Consider the following 15,341-nt stretch of genomic DNA (forward strand, 5'->3'; position numbering starts at 1 on the left):
GAACATTGCAACCAGGGGAAAGAACAAACTAGATCTGGTGTACACCAACATTAAAGATGCATATAAAGCAGCCCCCCTCCCCCATATCAGCAACTCTGACCACCTAGCGGTTATGCTCACACCTGCATACAGACCCAGGGTGAAACAGGACAGGCCAACGGTCAAAGAAGTCAGAACATGGCCACAGGGAGCTACCGCAGCACTACAAGACTGTTTCGAAACCACACAGTGGGCCATTTTCTGAGAGGCAGCAACAGATGACAGTGGCATCAACCTCCAAGAATACACAGAATCCCTCATCGGATACATCAATAAATGCATTGATGATGTAACGGTGGTCAAAACCGTCAGGAGGCGTGCCAATCAGAAACCTTGGCTAACTGGGGAAGTGTGTTCCCTACTGAGAATCCGGAATGCTGCATTTAAATCTGGGGACAACGCAGCATACAAACTGGCAAGGAGTAACCTATCCCGGGGGATCAGGGAAGCGAAGAGGCTGTATGGACAAAAACTTAATAGCCACTTCGCAAATGACAAAGACACACGTCGCTTGTGGCAGGGATTTCATACCATCACTGACTACAAGCCCCCCCCCCCCCCCCCCCCCCCCGCTGCGGATATGCCAAAACGACCCCTCTCTACCAGATGAACTGAACCAGCTACGCACGGTTTGAGGTTAAAAACAGCACACAGACACGTGCACTACTGCCATCTCCCAGTGACCAGTCGCTTAGGCTGTCCGCAGCCGGAGTTAAAAAGGCCTTTGCCAGCATCAATCCACGCAAAGCTGCAGGGCCGGACAACATTTCTGGATGCGTTTTAAGAGACTGCGCCGAGCAACTGAAAGATGTCTTCACAGACATTTTTAACATCTCACTCAGCCAGGCAGTAGTGCCCAACTGTCTTAAGAGTGCCACCATCGTCCCTGTCCCGAAGAAACCAAACCCAGCCTGCCATAATGACTTTCGACCAGTGGCTCTAACACCCATAGTAATGAAGTGTTTTGAGCGACTGGTTATGCAGCATATCAAAAATAGTCTACCTGCTGACCTAGACCCACTGCAGTTCGCCTACAGAGCCAACCGATCCACAGAGGACGCAGTCTCAACAACACTGAACCTCGTACTGTCACACCTTGATCGGAAAAATATTTATGCCAGGATCCTCTTCATAGACTTCAGCTCTGCTTTTAACACAATCATTCCGCAGCAGCTGGTGGAGAAGTTGGAGCTATTGGGGGTTGATGCTGGCACATGTAACTGGGTCCTGAACTTTCTATCGCAACGGCAGCAGACAGTCAGGGTGGGCAGTAGGACATCAAAAACCATAGCTGTGAGCACTGGATCGCCCCAAGGCTGTGTCCTAAGCCCCCTGCTGTTTAGTCTGCTACACACGACTGTACTGCTAGACTCAACAACAACTTCTTCAACAAGTTCGCTGATGACACAACAGTGGTGGGTCTCATCAGTGACAATGATGAGTCGGCGTACAGGATGGAGGTGGAGCTGCTCACAGGATGGTGCAACTCCCACAACCTCATTCTCAACGTGGGAAAAACTAAGGAGATGGTGGTTGACTTCTGGAGGGCGGGGAAACAACACCATACACCTCTGCACATCGATGGAGCTGATGTGGAAAGGGTCAGCAGCGTGAAGTTCCTAGGACTCCACCTGTCAGATGACCTGACGTCCACGACCAACACCACAGCACTGGTCAAGAGAGCCCAGCAGCGACTACACCCTCTCCGAAGACTACGGAAAGCAGGTCTCCCCACCACACACCTACGAACTTTTTATAGGGGGACAATCGAGAGCACATTAACCTACGGCATCACTTCCTGGTTCGGGAGCTGCAAGGCGTACGAACGGCACCAACTAGACAGGATTGTGAAGACCGCCAGCAGGATTATTGGTGCTCCACTCCCTTTCCTGCTGGACATATACAGAAAGAGATGTATCAGCAGAGCCATCTCCATCATCAAAGACCTCTACCACCCATCACATCACATATTCTTCATCCTGCCATCTGGGAAGAGGTACAGGAGCATTAGCTGCAAAACCAGCAGGATGCTCCTCAGCTTCTTCCCGCAGGCTATAAGACTGATAAACGGACTTTGCCCCCTGCCAAAGTATCGCGCACCAACCACCAACCTGGACACACTGCAGCAGAGCCACTGTCGTGCCGCTGCCGATCGGAACGCCTGTTGATGTTTAGTAGAGAGTAGAGTGTTTAATTTGTTCATGATATATGTATTTTTATTTCTATTTAATTTTTACTGCACACTGAATGGACACTGGTTGAGCAACGTTTTTTTGTTTCCTCTGGGTATGTGAGTACTCAGGAAAATGACAATAAAGATATACTATACTATACTATACTATTAAGAAGGAACTGCAGATGCTGGAAAATCGAAGGTACACAAAAATGCTGGAGAAACTCAGCGGCTGCGGCAGCATCTATGGAGCAAAGGAAATAGGCAACGTTTCGGGACCGAAACCCTTCTTGCTCTCCTGTTGAAGCTGCGTGAAGTGAGGGCGGGGGGTGGAGTGAGAGAGTGGCTATAAGGGAGGGTGCTGAGAGGCAGGAAGTGATGGAGGCTGTTAGGGGAAAATTGCACAGAGGGAAGGAGACTGGACAGTATTGTGTCTCTGTGTATGGTTAGAATGCATCTGTAGGCACCATATGGATTTAGAGAGTGTGTGTGTCCACCCAAGTGTGCATACTCGGTCTATGCCACAGAGCTTGGTCTCTAGTTGTCAGGGCCTCCTTACATTTTGACCATGATCCTGTCATATCCATGGGGTAGCTGGTGTGTTGCAGACTCCCCCACTTTTAATGAATTTATGTAGAAACAAGTAACTGCAGATGCTGGTTTACAAATAAGGCCACATAGTGTCAAGAGTGTTTTATTGTCATGTGTCCCAGATAGGACAATGAAATTCTTACTTGCTGCAGCCCAACAGAATGTGTAAACATAATACAGAATGGGAGATAAAAGTTCAGTGTGTCTATAGACCATATATACAATAGATAAACAGATAAAGTGCAATAGTAATAATAGACTGTTATTGTTCAGAGCTTATTTGCAGTTGTGTTTAATGGCTGTGGAAGAAGCTGTTCCTGAACCTGGATGTTACAGCTTTCAGGCTCCTGTACCTTCTTCCCGATGGCAACGGAGAGATGAGTGTGTGACCAGGATGGTGTGGGTCTTTGATGATGTTGGCAGCCTTATTGAGGCAGCGACTGCGGTAGATCCCTTCGATGGTGGGGAGGTCAGAGCCGATGATGGACTGGGCAGTGGTCACAACTTTCTGCAGTCTTTTCCACGCCTGGACGTTCAGGTTGCCGTACCAAGCCATGATGCAACTGGTCAGCATGCTCTCTACTGTGCACCTGCACAGAGAGTCCTCCTTGACATACCGACTCTCCGTAATCTTCTCAGGAAGTAGAGGCGCTGATGTGCCTTCTTTATAATTGCATCAGTGTGCTAGGACCAGGAAAGATCTTCGGAAATATGCACGCCCAGGAATTCGGAGTTTTTGACCTTTTCCACCATCGTTCTGTTGATATAAACGGGATTGTGGGTCCCTATCCTACCCCTTCCAAAGTCCACAATCAGTTCCTTGGTTTTGCTGGTGTTGAGAGCCAGGTTGTTGTGCTGGCACCATTTGGTCAATCAGTCGATCTCACTTCTATACTCTGACTCATTGCCATCTGTAATTCGTCCAACAACAGTGGTGTCGTCGGCGAACTTGATGATGGAGTTCGCACTATGTCCGGCTACGCAGTAATGAGTATAGAGTGAGTACAGCAGGGGGCTTAGCATGCAGCCTTGAGGTGCTCCCGTGCTGATTGTTATCGGGGATGACATATTTCCACCAATACGGACAGACTGTGGTCTGTGGATGAGGAAGTCGAGGATCCAATTGCAGAGGGATGCGCAGAGACCCAGATCCGTGAGCTTGGTAACCAGCTTGGAGGGGATGATGGTATTAAACGCTGAGCTGTAGTCTATGATCAACAGCCTGACGTACGAGTTTTTGTTGTCCAAGTGGTCCAAAAAGGAGTGGAGAGCCAGTGAGATCGCACCCACCGTTGGCCTGTTGTGGCGGTAAGCGAACTGCAGTGGATCGAGGTTCTTGTCGAGGTTGGAGTTGTATTGCGCCATAATCAACCTCTCAAAACACTTCATCACCACAGCCGGTAGTGTCACTGGTCGATAGTCATTGAGGCAGGTCACCTGGATCTTCTTGGGCACCAGTATTATTGATGCCCTTTTAAAGTGGGTGGGAACCTCAGACCTCAGAAGTGAGAGGTTGAAAATGTCCGCGAAAAACTCCCGCCAATTGGTCTGCACGGGTTTTGAGAACACGACCGGGTATACCATCAGGTCCAGGCGCTTTCCGGGGTTTCACCCCTCTGAAGGATCTTCTCATGTTGGCCTCTGACTGTAATACCGTCAGGGCGAATGGGGGCTCGGGAAGGCACATCAGTGTTCTCCCTATCAAAGCGTGCGTAGAACACGTTGAGCTCGTCAGGGAGTGATGCTTCAATGTCATTTGAGCTGCCTCCTCATTTCGCCTTGTAGGAGATGATGGCATTCAAGCCACACCACTGTTGCCGAACATCCGTCTCATCCTCCAGCTTAGAGCAGGTCCCTTTTTGGAGTAACTTGGCGAGTCAGGCTGCATCTCTGGAGAACATGGAAAGAATTCATGACGGGCATCTTCCACTCCTTCTCCTGTATAAGCTGTTGCGAATAACAAAGTTGCCTTGACCTCTCCCTGAAATCACAAGATGATTCCTTGCCTGCATTCCTGAGTAATTGTTTGTGCCTGAGCCAGCTGGATTAAATTTCATCATCCTCAATTGCAAGGAAACTTGTACGGGTTGAAGGACGGGCTTACCTTTGCCAATATTTATTTGCCATGTGTGAGTTTCACTGTTGGGGTGAATATTTATTAACTTCCCCCAATTATCTCAGATTTGTTGGGTGCAGACTTGAGCCGACCACATTGGTGGGTCAAGAGTCATGGAATCATAGAGTCATACAGCACGGATACGGGCTCTTCGGCCCAATTGCCCACTGACCAAGATACACCATCTGCACTGGTCCCACCTGCCCCATATCTCACTAAACCTATCCTATCTATATACCCGTCCAAATGTATGTTAAATGTTGCTATAGTGCCTGTCTCAACTACTTCTGGAAGATCATTCCCTATACCCACTACCCTCTGTGTGGAAAAAGTTGCCTCTTAGGTTCCTATTAAATTTTTCCCCTCTCACCTTAAAACAATGTCCTTTGGTTCTTTAGTCCCTTACTCTGGACTCCAGAGTAAAAAGTAGGTCAAATCAGTAATGGGCCTGTCCCACTTACGCAACTTTTTAGGCGACTACATGAGACTATGAGGTGGCCATATGTTCGCCGGAGGTTGCTGGGGTGTCGCCTGCATGGTGGTGAATGGTTCCCGCATTCTCGTAACTAGTCGCGGCTTCATTCTGGTCGCCACTAATTTTTCAACATGTTGAAAATTAGCGGCGACCAGAATTCTGACGCCATGGAGAGTAGCGAGAATTCTCGTGACGTATGTGCAGTGTTAGTGGGTTGCCAGGAGGTCGAAGGTTGTCATAGGTTGTCGCCGGTGCTGACCGGTGAATTTCATTGGCTCATTGGGGGAAAAAAACGTAAACAGTAGTTTTCAGAACCAAGGATAACTGACTGGTAATGTTAATGTCCGCCGAGCTTCACAGCCGTGTATCTCTGGCTTCTTAAAAGTTGTCTCCACTCCTTCTCCCCTCCCCGTCTCCCCCTTCCTCGCCCCTGTCCACCCTCCCCTCTTTTAAAGGACTTACGTGACCCTTCCCGTACACTGTGCTTTCACCGCCTTAATTACAGCGCCAACCTTCCTGTTCATCGTGGTGTGTGTCTTTATCACATTGGCTTTGCAGCGTGTGAATTTCACCCAGACAGTGCTCCCCCCCTCCCCCCCCCCCCCCCCCCACTTGCCCTGTCCCCCGCCTGCATAACTGGAAGCGATGTGTGTGTGTATTTGTGTGTTCCACTCTGACAGTCGCCGTTCCAGTCGCCGGTTTTTCAGAGACCTGCAACGACTTGGCAGTTGCCTGAAAAACTGCCTAAGTGGGACAGGCCCATAAAGTTGGCAGATTTCCATTTGTATGTCAGAAATGACACATAGACCAAGAAATTTTCCTTGCAGTCAAACTACTTATTTAATGTAAAGGCCAATCGGGCATACTTATATCCAGATGGGTTAAGCCAGCAGTTTTATTGATAACATTACTGAGACCAAAAGCTTAAATTCCAGTTTTAAGACTTGATCACAAATGGTTTACATGTTGGAAGAGAAGGAGCTGAGGCCTTACCAAATCATTGGTACTAGTTTATTATTGTCACGTGTACCTAGATATGGTGAAAAACGTTGTTTTGCGCATAATCTAGGCCGATCATTCAATACATAAGTACTACAGGTAGTGCAAAAAGAGAAAATAAACAGAATGTACAATGTAGTGTTAAAGCTGCAGAGAAGGTGCATGGATAATAGGCAAGTTCCTGCATTGGTATTGGTTTATCATTGTCAGCTGTACTGAGATACTGTGAAATACTTTGTTTTGCATGCCATCCAGGCACATCACATAATTCATGAGTACAACAGGTAGTGCAAAAGAGAAAGGAAACAAAGTGTAAAATATAGTGTTACAGCTGCAAAGAAAGTGCAGATATAAATAAGGTGTAAGGGCCAGAACGAGAAAGATGGGAAGATGAGGAAGGAGTGAATCCATAGCATGTGAGAGGTCCATATAAGTCTTATAAGACCTCATGTATGCCTGGTAAAGCTCCTGGCACCTTCCGAAAGACTAAAGTTTGGGCACTGGTCATGTCTAGATATCTTCCCAGGCCATCAAGCAGTTTCACATGGACTCCGATGAGGCAAATCTTCCGTAACACTGCCAAAAGTTTCATTTGTGTGTTGTCCCAGGATGGGGTGTTTTCTTTGTACAGATCTTGTGGTTTCAGTTGTAGATTAATGATTGATTTGGTTGTTTCCAGATAGTCTATCCATGGTCGCTACATCAGTTTCCAACATCGTCTCTCAAACCAAGATCTTACCTAAAACCTTAGGCCTAGCAAACGTGAATGTTGCACCACAAATGGTGAGTATTGAAGTTAGTTTCATGACCTTTTCAGCTGTCTGTTCACCAGATTCAAGCACAGTATGATATGTACATCCGTTTTCACTGCATTGTCAGAAAAGAATGTGTTCTGCAGCAGAGGAACATACAATGGGTGTTTTTTTTTCCCCTTTTATTTCAAATGGTAGTGCAAAGAAGGAACAAGTATATTTGACTTTTAAATCCACACTGATGGACTTTGCTAAGTATTTGCCATCAGTGGTGTTATGTACTCTAATGTGTTATGTATGTGAATTTGAAGGTCTGGCTTTCGATTTTGTAAATACCCACATGGTAAGAATTCAACATTAAGATGCATTTATTAGAAGTTGCCAGGTAAAATTCAGACACTTGACTTCTTATCCTATTCCATCCCCCCTCTCCCCGAGTTACAGTGCCCTCCATAATGTTTGGGACAAAGACCCATAATTTATTTATTTGCCTCTGTACTCCACAATTTGAGATTTGTAATAGAAAAAAAATCACATGTGTTTTAAAGTGCACATTGTCAGAGTTTTAATAAAGGTCATTTTTATACATGTAGAAATTACATCTCGTTTATATATAGTTCCCCCATTTCAGGGCACCATAATGTTTGGGACGCAGCAATCTCATGTGAATGAAAGTAGTCATGTTTAGTATTTTGTTGCATACCCTTTGCATGCAATGACTGCTTGAAGTCTGCGTTTCATGGACATCACCAGTTGCTGGGTGTCTTCTCTGGGAATGCTCTGCCAGGCCTGTATTGCAGCCATCTTTACCTTACCTAGCCCTCTTCAGTTTTATCTTCAGCATATAAAAGGCATGCTCAATTGGATTCAGATCGGGTGATTGACTTGGCCATTCAAGAAATGACCATTTTTTAGCTCTGAAAAACTCCTTTGTTGCTTTAGCAGTATGTTTGGGATCATTGTCTTGCTGTAGAATGAACCGCCGGCCAATGAGTTTTGAGGCATTTGTTTGAACTTGATCAGATAGGAAGTGTCCATACACTTCAGCATTCATTATGCTACTACCATCAGCAGTTGTATCATCAATGAAGATAAGTGAGCCAGTACCTTCAGCAGCCATACATGCCCAGGCCATAACACCCCCATCACTGTGTTTCACAGATGAGGTGGTATGCTTTGGATCTTGGGCAGTTCCTTCACTCCTCCAAACTTTGCTCTGATATAAGTTCATCTTCGTCTCATCTGTCCACAAGTCCTTGTTCCAGAACTGTGGATGCTCTTTTATGTACTTCTTGGCAAACTGTAACCTGGCCATCCTATTTTTGCGGCTAACCAGTGGTTTGCATCTTGCAGTGTAGCCTCTGTATTTCTGTTCATGAAGTCTTCTGCAGACAGTGGTCATTGACCAATCCACACCTGACTCCAGAAGAGTGTTTCTGATCTGTTGGACAGATGTTTGGGGATTTTTCTTTATTATAGAGAGAATTCTTCTGTCATCAGCTGTGGAGTCTTCCTTGGCCTCCCAGTCCCTTTGCGATTAGTAAGCTCACCAGTGCGCTCTTTCTTCTTAATGACGTTCCAAACAGTTGATTTGATAAGCCTGAGGTTTGGCTGATGTCTCTAACAGTTTTATTCTTATTTCTCAGTCTCATAATGGCTTCTTTGACTTTCATTGGCACAACTCTAGTCCTCATGTTGATAAACACCAATACAAGTTTCCAAAGGTGATGGAAAGACTGGAGGAAAGACTAGGTGCTGAGATCTCTCGTATACCTGCATTAAGAAGGCATTTAAACACACCTGAGTAATTACAAACACGTGGAGCCATGTGACCCAAACATTATGCCCTGAAATGGGGGGGACTATGTATAAACACAGCTGTAATTTCTACATGGTGAAACCAAAATGTATAAAAATGGCCTTTAATAAAATCTGACAATGTGCACTTTAACCACATGTGATTTTTTTCTATTACAAATCTCAAATTGTGGAGTACAGAGGCAAATAAATAAATGATGTGTCTTTGTCCCAAACATTATGGAGGGCACGGTAGTTTCTCTGCCAGGACATAGAAAGATCGCAAGAAACAATGCCTAGCCTTCCACTGTGTTGAACATTATTGCGTTGTTTAATTACGCTGAGATGATGGTGGCGAGCAGCAAAGATCTTAGAGCAGAGCAAGTTGGGCTACTCCTGCGAAATACAATGGGCTGACGTGTAGTACGCTACGGAGGGGATCCTGGGCATTTTTCCACGCCCATTTTAGTAACCGGAGCCTACCTGACCCGACCCGACTCGCAGTGTAATCAATGTTGCGGGGCAACAGTTTGTGTGTGTGTGATATAGGGTTAGATTCATAATTCTGTCAGTTCATACTTCTTGTCAAGAATATAATTTGACTGGTAATTGTCTTTTTTGATGTTTTTTAAATAATTTCTTTTTAAATGGCTCACAAGCAGTGTTTGAGTTGATTTTGTAGTAACCGGAACCGACCCGACTCGCAGGGTAATTGACATTGCGGGGGAAGTTTCTGTGTGTGATATAGGGTTAGATTCATAATTCTGTTAGTTCATAATTCTGTTAATTCTTGTTAAAGAATAAAATGTTTATAAACACACATACATGAATGTGATATAAATGTATATAATCATATAACACACACAATTATATTTCTTCTGATATTTCTTCTGATGAACTTTATTTCAGACTAGACCAGGGACATTAAATAAGAAACATTGTAAACCTCCCCGCAACCTCACACACACTAGGCCTTATCCCCCCGGCACCCCCTCGCCTGCCCCCTCACTACAATGTCTCCCCCCCTCCTATGCCCCTCTCCCCGTTGCCCCGGGCCCCACACTCCCTCTCCCCGCTGCCCCGGGCCCCACACCCCCTCTCCCCGTTGCCCCGGGCCCCACACCCCCTCTCCCCGCTGCCCCGGGCCCCACACTCCCTCTCCCCACTTCCCCGGGCCCCACACCCCCTCTCCCCGCTGCCCCGGGCCCCACACTCCCTCTCCCTCTCCCCGGGCCCCACGCTTCCTCTTCCCACTGCCCAGGGCCCCACACTCCCTCTCCCCGCTGCCCCGGGCCCCACACTCCCTCTGCCGCTGCCCCGGGCCCCACACTCCCTCTCCCTGCTGCCCCGGGCCCCACACTCCCTCTCCCCGCTGCCCCGGGCCCCACACTCCCTCTCCCCGCTGCCCCGGGCCCCACACTCCCTCTCCCCGGGCCCCACACTCCCTCTCCCCACTGCCCCGGGCCGCACACCCCCTCTCCCCGCTGCCCCGGGCCCCACACCCCCTCTCCCCGGGCCGCGCACTCCTTCTCCCCGCTGCCCCGGGCCCCACACCCCCTCTGCCCGCTGCCCCGGGCCCCACACTCCCTCTGCCCGCTGCCCCGGGCCGCGCACTCCTTCTCCCCGCTGCGGAAACAAAGATCCGATCTTTGGCCGGAAGCCAGATGGCGGAACAAGATGGCGGGGACTGGTCGCTAAAATGGGTCCTATAATCACCCATGAATCCGCCCATGAGCGTACTACACGTTTGCGTGAGAGTAACCCATCTTGCTCTGCTCTAAGATCTTTGGCGAGCAGTCTTGAACAACCACTACCGAGCTGGTGGTGGTGCAGGTACTCCCACAGTACCATTAGGTCGAGGGTTCTAGGATTTAGACCCAGCTGCAATGAAAGAATGGCATTGTATTTCCAGGTCAGAATGGTGTGCACCATGGAGAGTAGCTTGCAGGTGCCTCTGCTGCTGGTTGGCCGAAGTCAGAAGTTGTATTATGATTCCATTTGAGAGGGTGTTGTGGAATTATAATTTCAAATGAGGTTAAAGATAAAATTGGATGAGTTGCTCAAGGGAGGAAATGCTACCTAAATCTAGTAAGGGATGATCTAGGTGGGCCTTTGCAGTTTTGGTTTGGAGAGGACATGATGCAATATGCATCGTCTTTAGTGAGAGGGATCTGGTGTGCCAGGGTCCAGTTAAGGCCAACATTTTCTAAGATATATCCACCATAATATTTTAAGTGGTGAGTTGCTTATTCACAAATGAACATTTCACTTAGACCAGGACACTGAATGATAATTTTGTCAGGCAATGATTTATTTGTAAAGATTCTCAAAGTGTTAGTTGTGGGAGATAATGCATTTATGATAGTTGCTATGGTGCAGTCAGCTGTGTGTCCTCAAGAGGTCCTCAAAGGGGAGCAAAGAGATGTGACGGAGGAGAGTTGAGTTTTGAACTGGGAACAACTGAGGAGCGGCGTTTCAGGAGGATGCAATATGGAAAAAGATTGAAAGGAGAGGAACGAAGACTTGGGTAAATGTTGATGTAGGTTGGGACGGAAAACTTTATTTGATAACAAAATATATAATCTAGCATAATTAAAACAAATTGCAGAGAAATATATTGTCTGACAACAGACAACTAGAATTGACAATAAGCGAGTTCGGTATTTCAACTGCGCATGCCCTGGTCATAGGTCACTCGAGATAAACATTCTCGGCAGCTGAGCTGCTGCCTGTGTACAGACCTGCGTTTCATCCGTAGTCAGAATCGAACCCGGGTCTCCGGCGCTGCAAGAGCTGTTGAATTGCTACTACTGTCCCAGCCCCATCCCAAGTGTCCCATCCCTGTCCGGGGGCATTGTCCTGGAGCAGTGGCGGCCCCAGGCTTACAGCTAGCACAGAGAAGAAGCGCTAACTCCAGCTCAACTCTACAACCATATAACCATATAACAATTACAGCACGGAAACAGGCCATCTCGGCCCTACAAGTCCGCGCCGAACAATTTTTTTCCCTTAGTCCCACCTGCCTGCACTCATACCATAACCCTCCATTCCCTTCTCATCCATATGCCTATCCAATTTATTCTTAAATGATACCAACGAACCTGCCGCCACCACTTCCACTGGAAGCTCATTCCACACCGCTACCACTCTCTGAGTAAAGAAGTTCCCCCTCATGTTAGCCCTAAACTTCTGTCCCTTAATTCTGAAGTCATGTCCTCTTGTTTGAATCTTCCCTATTCTCAAAGGGAAAAGCTTGATCACATCAACTCTGCTCCAACTCCAAAGGAACCCGTTCCCCGATGGGCCAAGGACCATCAGCTGCACCTCTCGCCAGTCATCAGTGGGGATACACACAAAATGCTTCAGCAACTCAGCGGGTCAGGCAACATCTCTGGAGAAGGGTCTCGACCCGAAAAGCCACCTATTCCTTTTCTCCAAAGATGTTGCCTGTCCTGCTGAGTTTCTCCAGCATTTATGTTTATCCCATTGATGACTGGATCTTGGGCAGTTCGTTCTCTCCTTCATACTTTGCTCTTGCCATCACTCTGATATAAGTTAATCTTCATCTCATCTGTCCACAAGACCGTTTTCCCCAACTGTGGTTGCTCTTTTAAGTACTGTATTTCTTGGCAATGAAGACGCTATTTTTTACCCAAAAATAAGGCACGAAGATTTACCTGCATCTTGGAGGCCAAAGGTTAGGTTGTTAGCCAAGAAAGATAGACTTAGTTATCCCTCAGTACAGCAACATCAAGAATGATGTTGCTGTACAGAGGGATAGCCAAGTCTATCACTCATTGCTGGCAGCTGATGGGAAGCGACTGTAAAGTGGGAAGCGGCTGTAAAAGGACAGCGCCGCGGGGAGGGGAGGGGGGAGAGTTCCTTTCACAGCGTGTGGGGAGTCTGGCCCGGGTCAGCACGGGCAGGAGCGTTGAGAAGGAGGGGGTCAGGTATCATGCCAGCAACTCACTCACTCACCGCTGCCGCAACGCTCCGGGCGCAGAGCCACCGCATTGGGGCCGGGTCGGGTGGCTGCGAGTGGCTGCCGGGGCTGGACAGCAGGACCGGCCACCGGGCTCGCAGGCGATCTGGGTGCTCCAGCCAGTCCCGGGGCAGGCGACTTGGGAACTGCAGCCAGTCCCGGCGACGCGAGGGATCTCTCAGTTGCGAACCATTTTAACATCCCTTCTCATTCCCAAAGTGACCTTTCTGCCCTGAGCCTCCTCCATTGGCAGAGTGAGACCATACACAAACTAGAGGAGCAGCACCTCGTATTCCGCTTAGGTAGCTTTCAATCCAGCGGTATGAACCTTGAACTCTCCAGTTTTAGGTAACTAACCAAAACCCAGTTAGTTCCACCTGGATTTGCCCCTATTTCTCCTCTTCCCCCACCCCTTCCACTGGTTTCACTATTCGCAACTCTTCAACCCGCACCTTTTGTTGTTTAATTTCTGACCCTTGACCACCCACCTGCTTGTCAAACCACCCCTCACCTGTATCCACCCTACCACTGTCCTGACCTACTCTTTCAGCTTTTTCCCTCTACCACCACATTCATTCTGAAGAAGGGTCTCGAGTTGAAACGTCACCTATCCATGTTCTCCACAGATGCTGCCTGATTTGCTGAGTTACTCCAGTACTTTGTGTCTTTTCTTGATAATGTGACATCTGGTTTCCTCAAACAAATTGTTGACACGAGATGCTGGGGCCCAGCCACCTGTGACACTCCACAGGTTACAGCCTGTCAACCTGAGAAAGATCCGATTATTCCTGATTTTTGCTCTCCAATTCCAATATGTTCATATATTTTGCTCTCCAATTCCAATATGTTCATATATTGCTTCCAATACCATGTTAATTAGCATTCTGTGCTGGACCTTCTCGAACCCCTTCCAAAAGTCCAATTGCTTTATCTCCACTTGTTCCTTCTTACCTATCTGCCACATCCTCAAAGAACTGCATCAAACATGTTTTCCTTTCATAAATCCACATTCACCTTTCTCTTTAATTATTAAACTCTTCTGTACAGATTCCAGTACATTTTCCTACCAGTGATGATGTAAGGTTTATGTGCTGATAAAGTGGAACCAACTTCCATTTGGTTAGTTCTGCCATTTACATTATTGTCAATCTAACCCAAGATGAACTGACAGCCTTCATTTTTGTGTTTTGAGCACTTCAATGGTTTTTCTCATTTGATGAAGCTGAAGTTTGGGTTTTCCCCAACAGGTGGCAGCAAAACATCTTTCAAGAATTTATGAACGATTTATCTTCATCCAGTTGAGGAGCAATGTTTTGCTTTGAGTTTTATTGACATTTTGGTTACTTAATTATATAGGTTTCATATTTTTGTAGAACAAGTTGAAAAGGCTGAGTAATTACCTGAATTTAATTATTCTTTAAAGCTTGCATTTAATATTTATCTTGATGATAAATTAATATTTTTCCATTCAAACCAATAATAAAATTGCCATCGGCATTGGATTGAGATATGCGAGGAGACAGAGTTGTGAGCAGGCCCAGTACAAACTACAAACTATCCTTTGAGGAAGGTGCAAGGATTTGAGCAAGTCTTTTGGCTGCGGGCCATACAAAAGCAGACAAAGTACAAGGAAGTGCTTTCTTAGACGATGCTTCCAGGGTCGTAACTAAGCTATAAACCTTTGTTTACTGCACGAAGCTGTGTGTTTCATTCTGGCTCTCCTGTTTCTGATCTCGCGCCATCTCACTTGCTTGAAGTAGTTTTCTCTGGCTACAGAAGCCATCAAAATGGCAACCAACGCAGGCTTGTATTAATTGAAAGCTGATTTAAAGGAGAAAGGACTTTGATACTCGACTATTGACATGCCACTTGGTGCGCTGAAAGTTATGCTTCTCTCAGGAAATGCTGCTTTTATGCTTTGCTCTGTTTAAAATCATTGCATTTAATGTTGAGACAATGTATTCACATGAACATGTCATCATACCATTGAATGCTTTAACAGATGTTAAGTATATTTCATAATATCCTTCACGTTATTCATTGATATTGTATTGTTTTTGGAATTAAGAATGCTCAAAACTATCATTAATGGTCAAATGAACAAATGAACCTTATTGCTCTCTTAATAATTGAATTAAATCATAGAGTCACACAGCATGAAAATGGGCCCTTTCGGCACAACTTGCTCATGTTGACCAAGATGCCCCATCAACAATAATCCCACCTGCTAACATTCGGCTCATATCTGTCTAAACCTTTCTTACATGGATCTTCGATCAAAATTGACAGATAATATCTATCTCTCCTAAATGGCTTCTAAAACATGTGGCATGATCAACAGTCAGAATGGATCAAGGGTCTACACTGATCTTGCCTCTCTGTTCACTTAGGTAACTTTGCAGACCATTTATGGAGTT

General features: G+C 46.6%; 1 protein-coding gene across 6 annotated transcripts in view; it reads left to right on the forward strand.

Annotated features, from left to right (window-relative positions):
• Positions 1 to 15,341, forward strand: part of tfdp2 (transcription factor Dp-2) — a 188,828-nt gene that overhangs the window by 119,114 nt on the left and 54,373 nt on the right. For 5 of the 6 annotated variants that reach the window (XM_033031913.1, XM_033031917.1, XM_033031914.1 and 2 more), the window contains one exon: positions 7,073 to 7,176. In XM_033031913.1, the coding sequence (XP_032887804.1) occupies positions 7,073 to 7,176 (104 nt within the window). Of the gene's footprint in view, positions 1 to 2,030; positions 2,036 to 7,072; positions 7,177 to 15,341 lie in introns of those variants that run through there. The other variant, XM_033031918.1, reaches the window with a different exon arrangement.

Source organism: Amblyraja radiata, chromosome 13, assembly GCF_010909765.2.
Source record: "Amblyraja radiata isolate CabotCenter1 chromosome 13, sAmbRad1.1.pri, whole genome shotgun sequence".
NCBI classification, from domain to species: Eukaryota; Metazoa; Chordata; class Chondrichthyes; order Rajiformes; family Rajidae; genus Amblyraja; species Amblyraja radiata.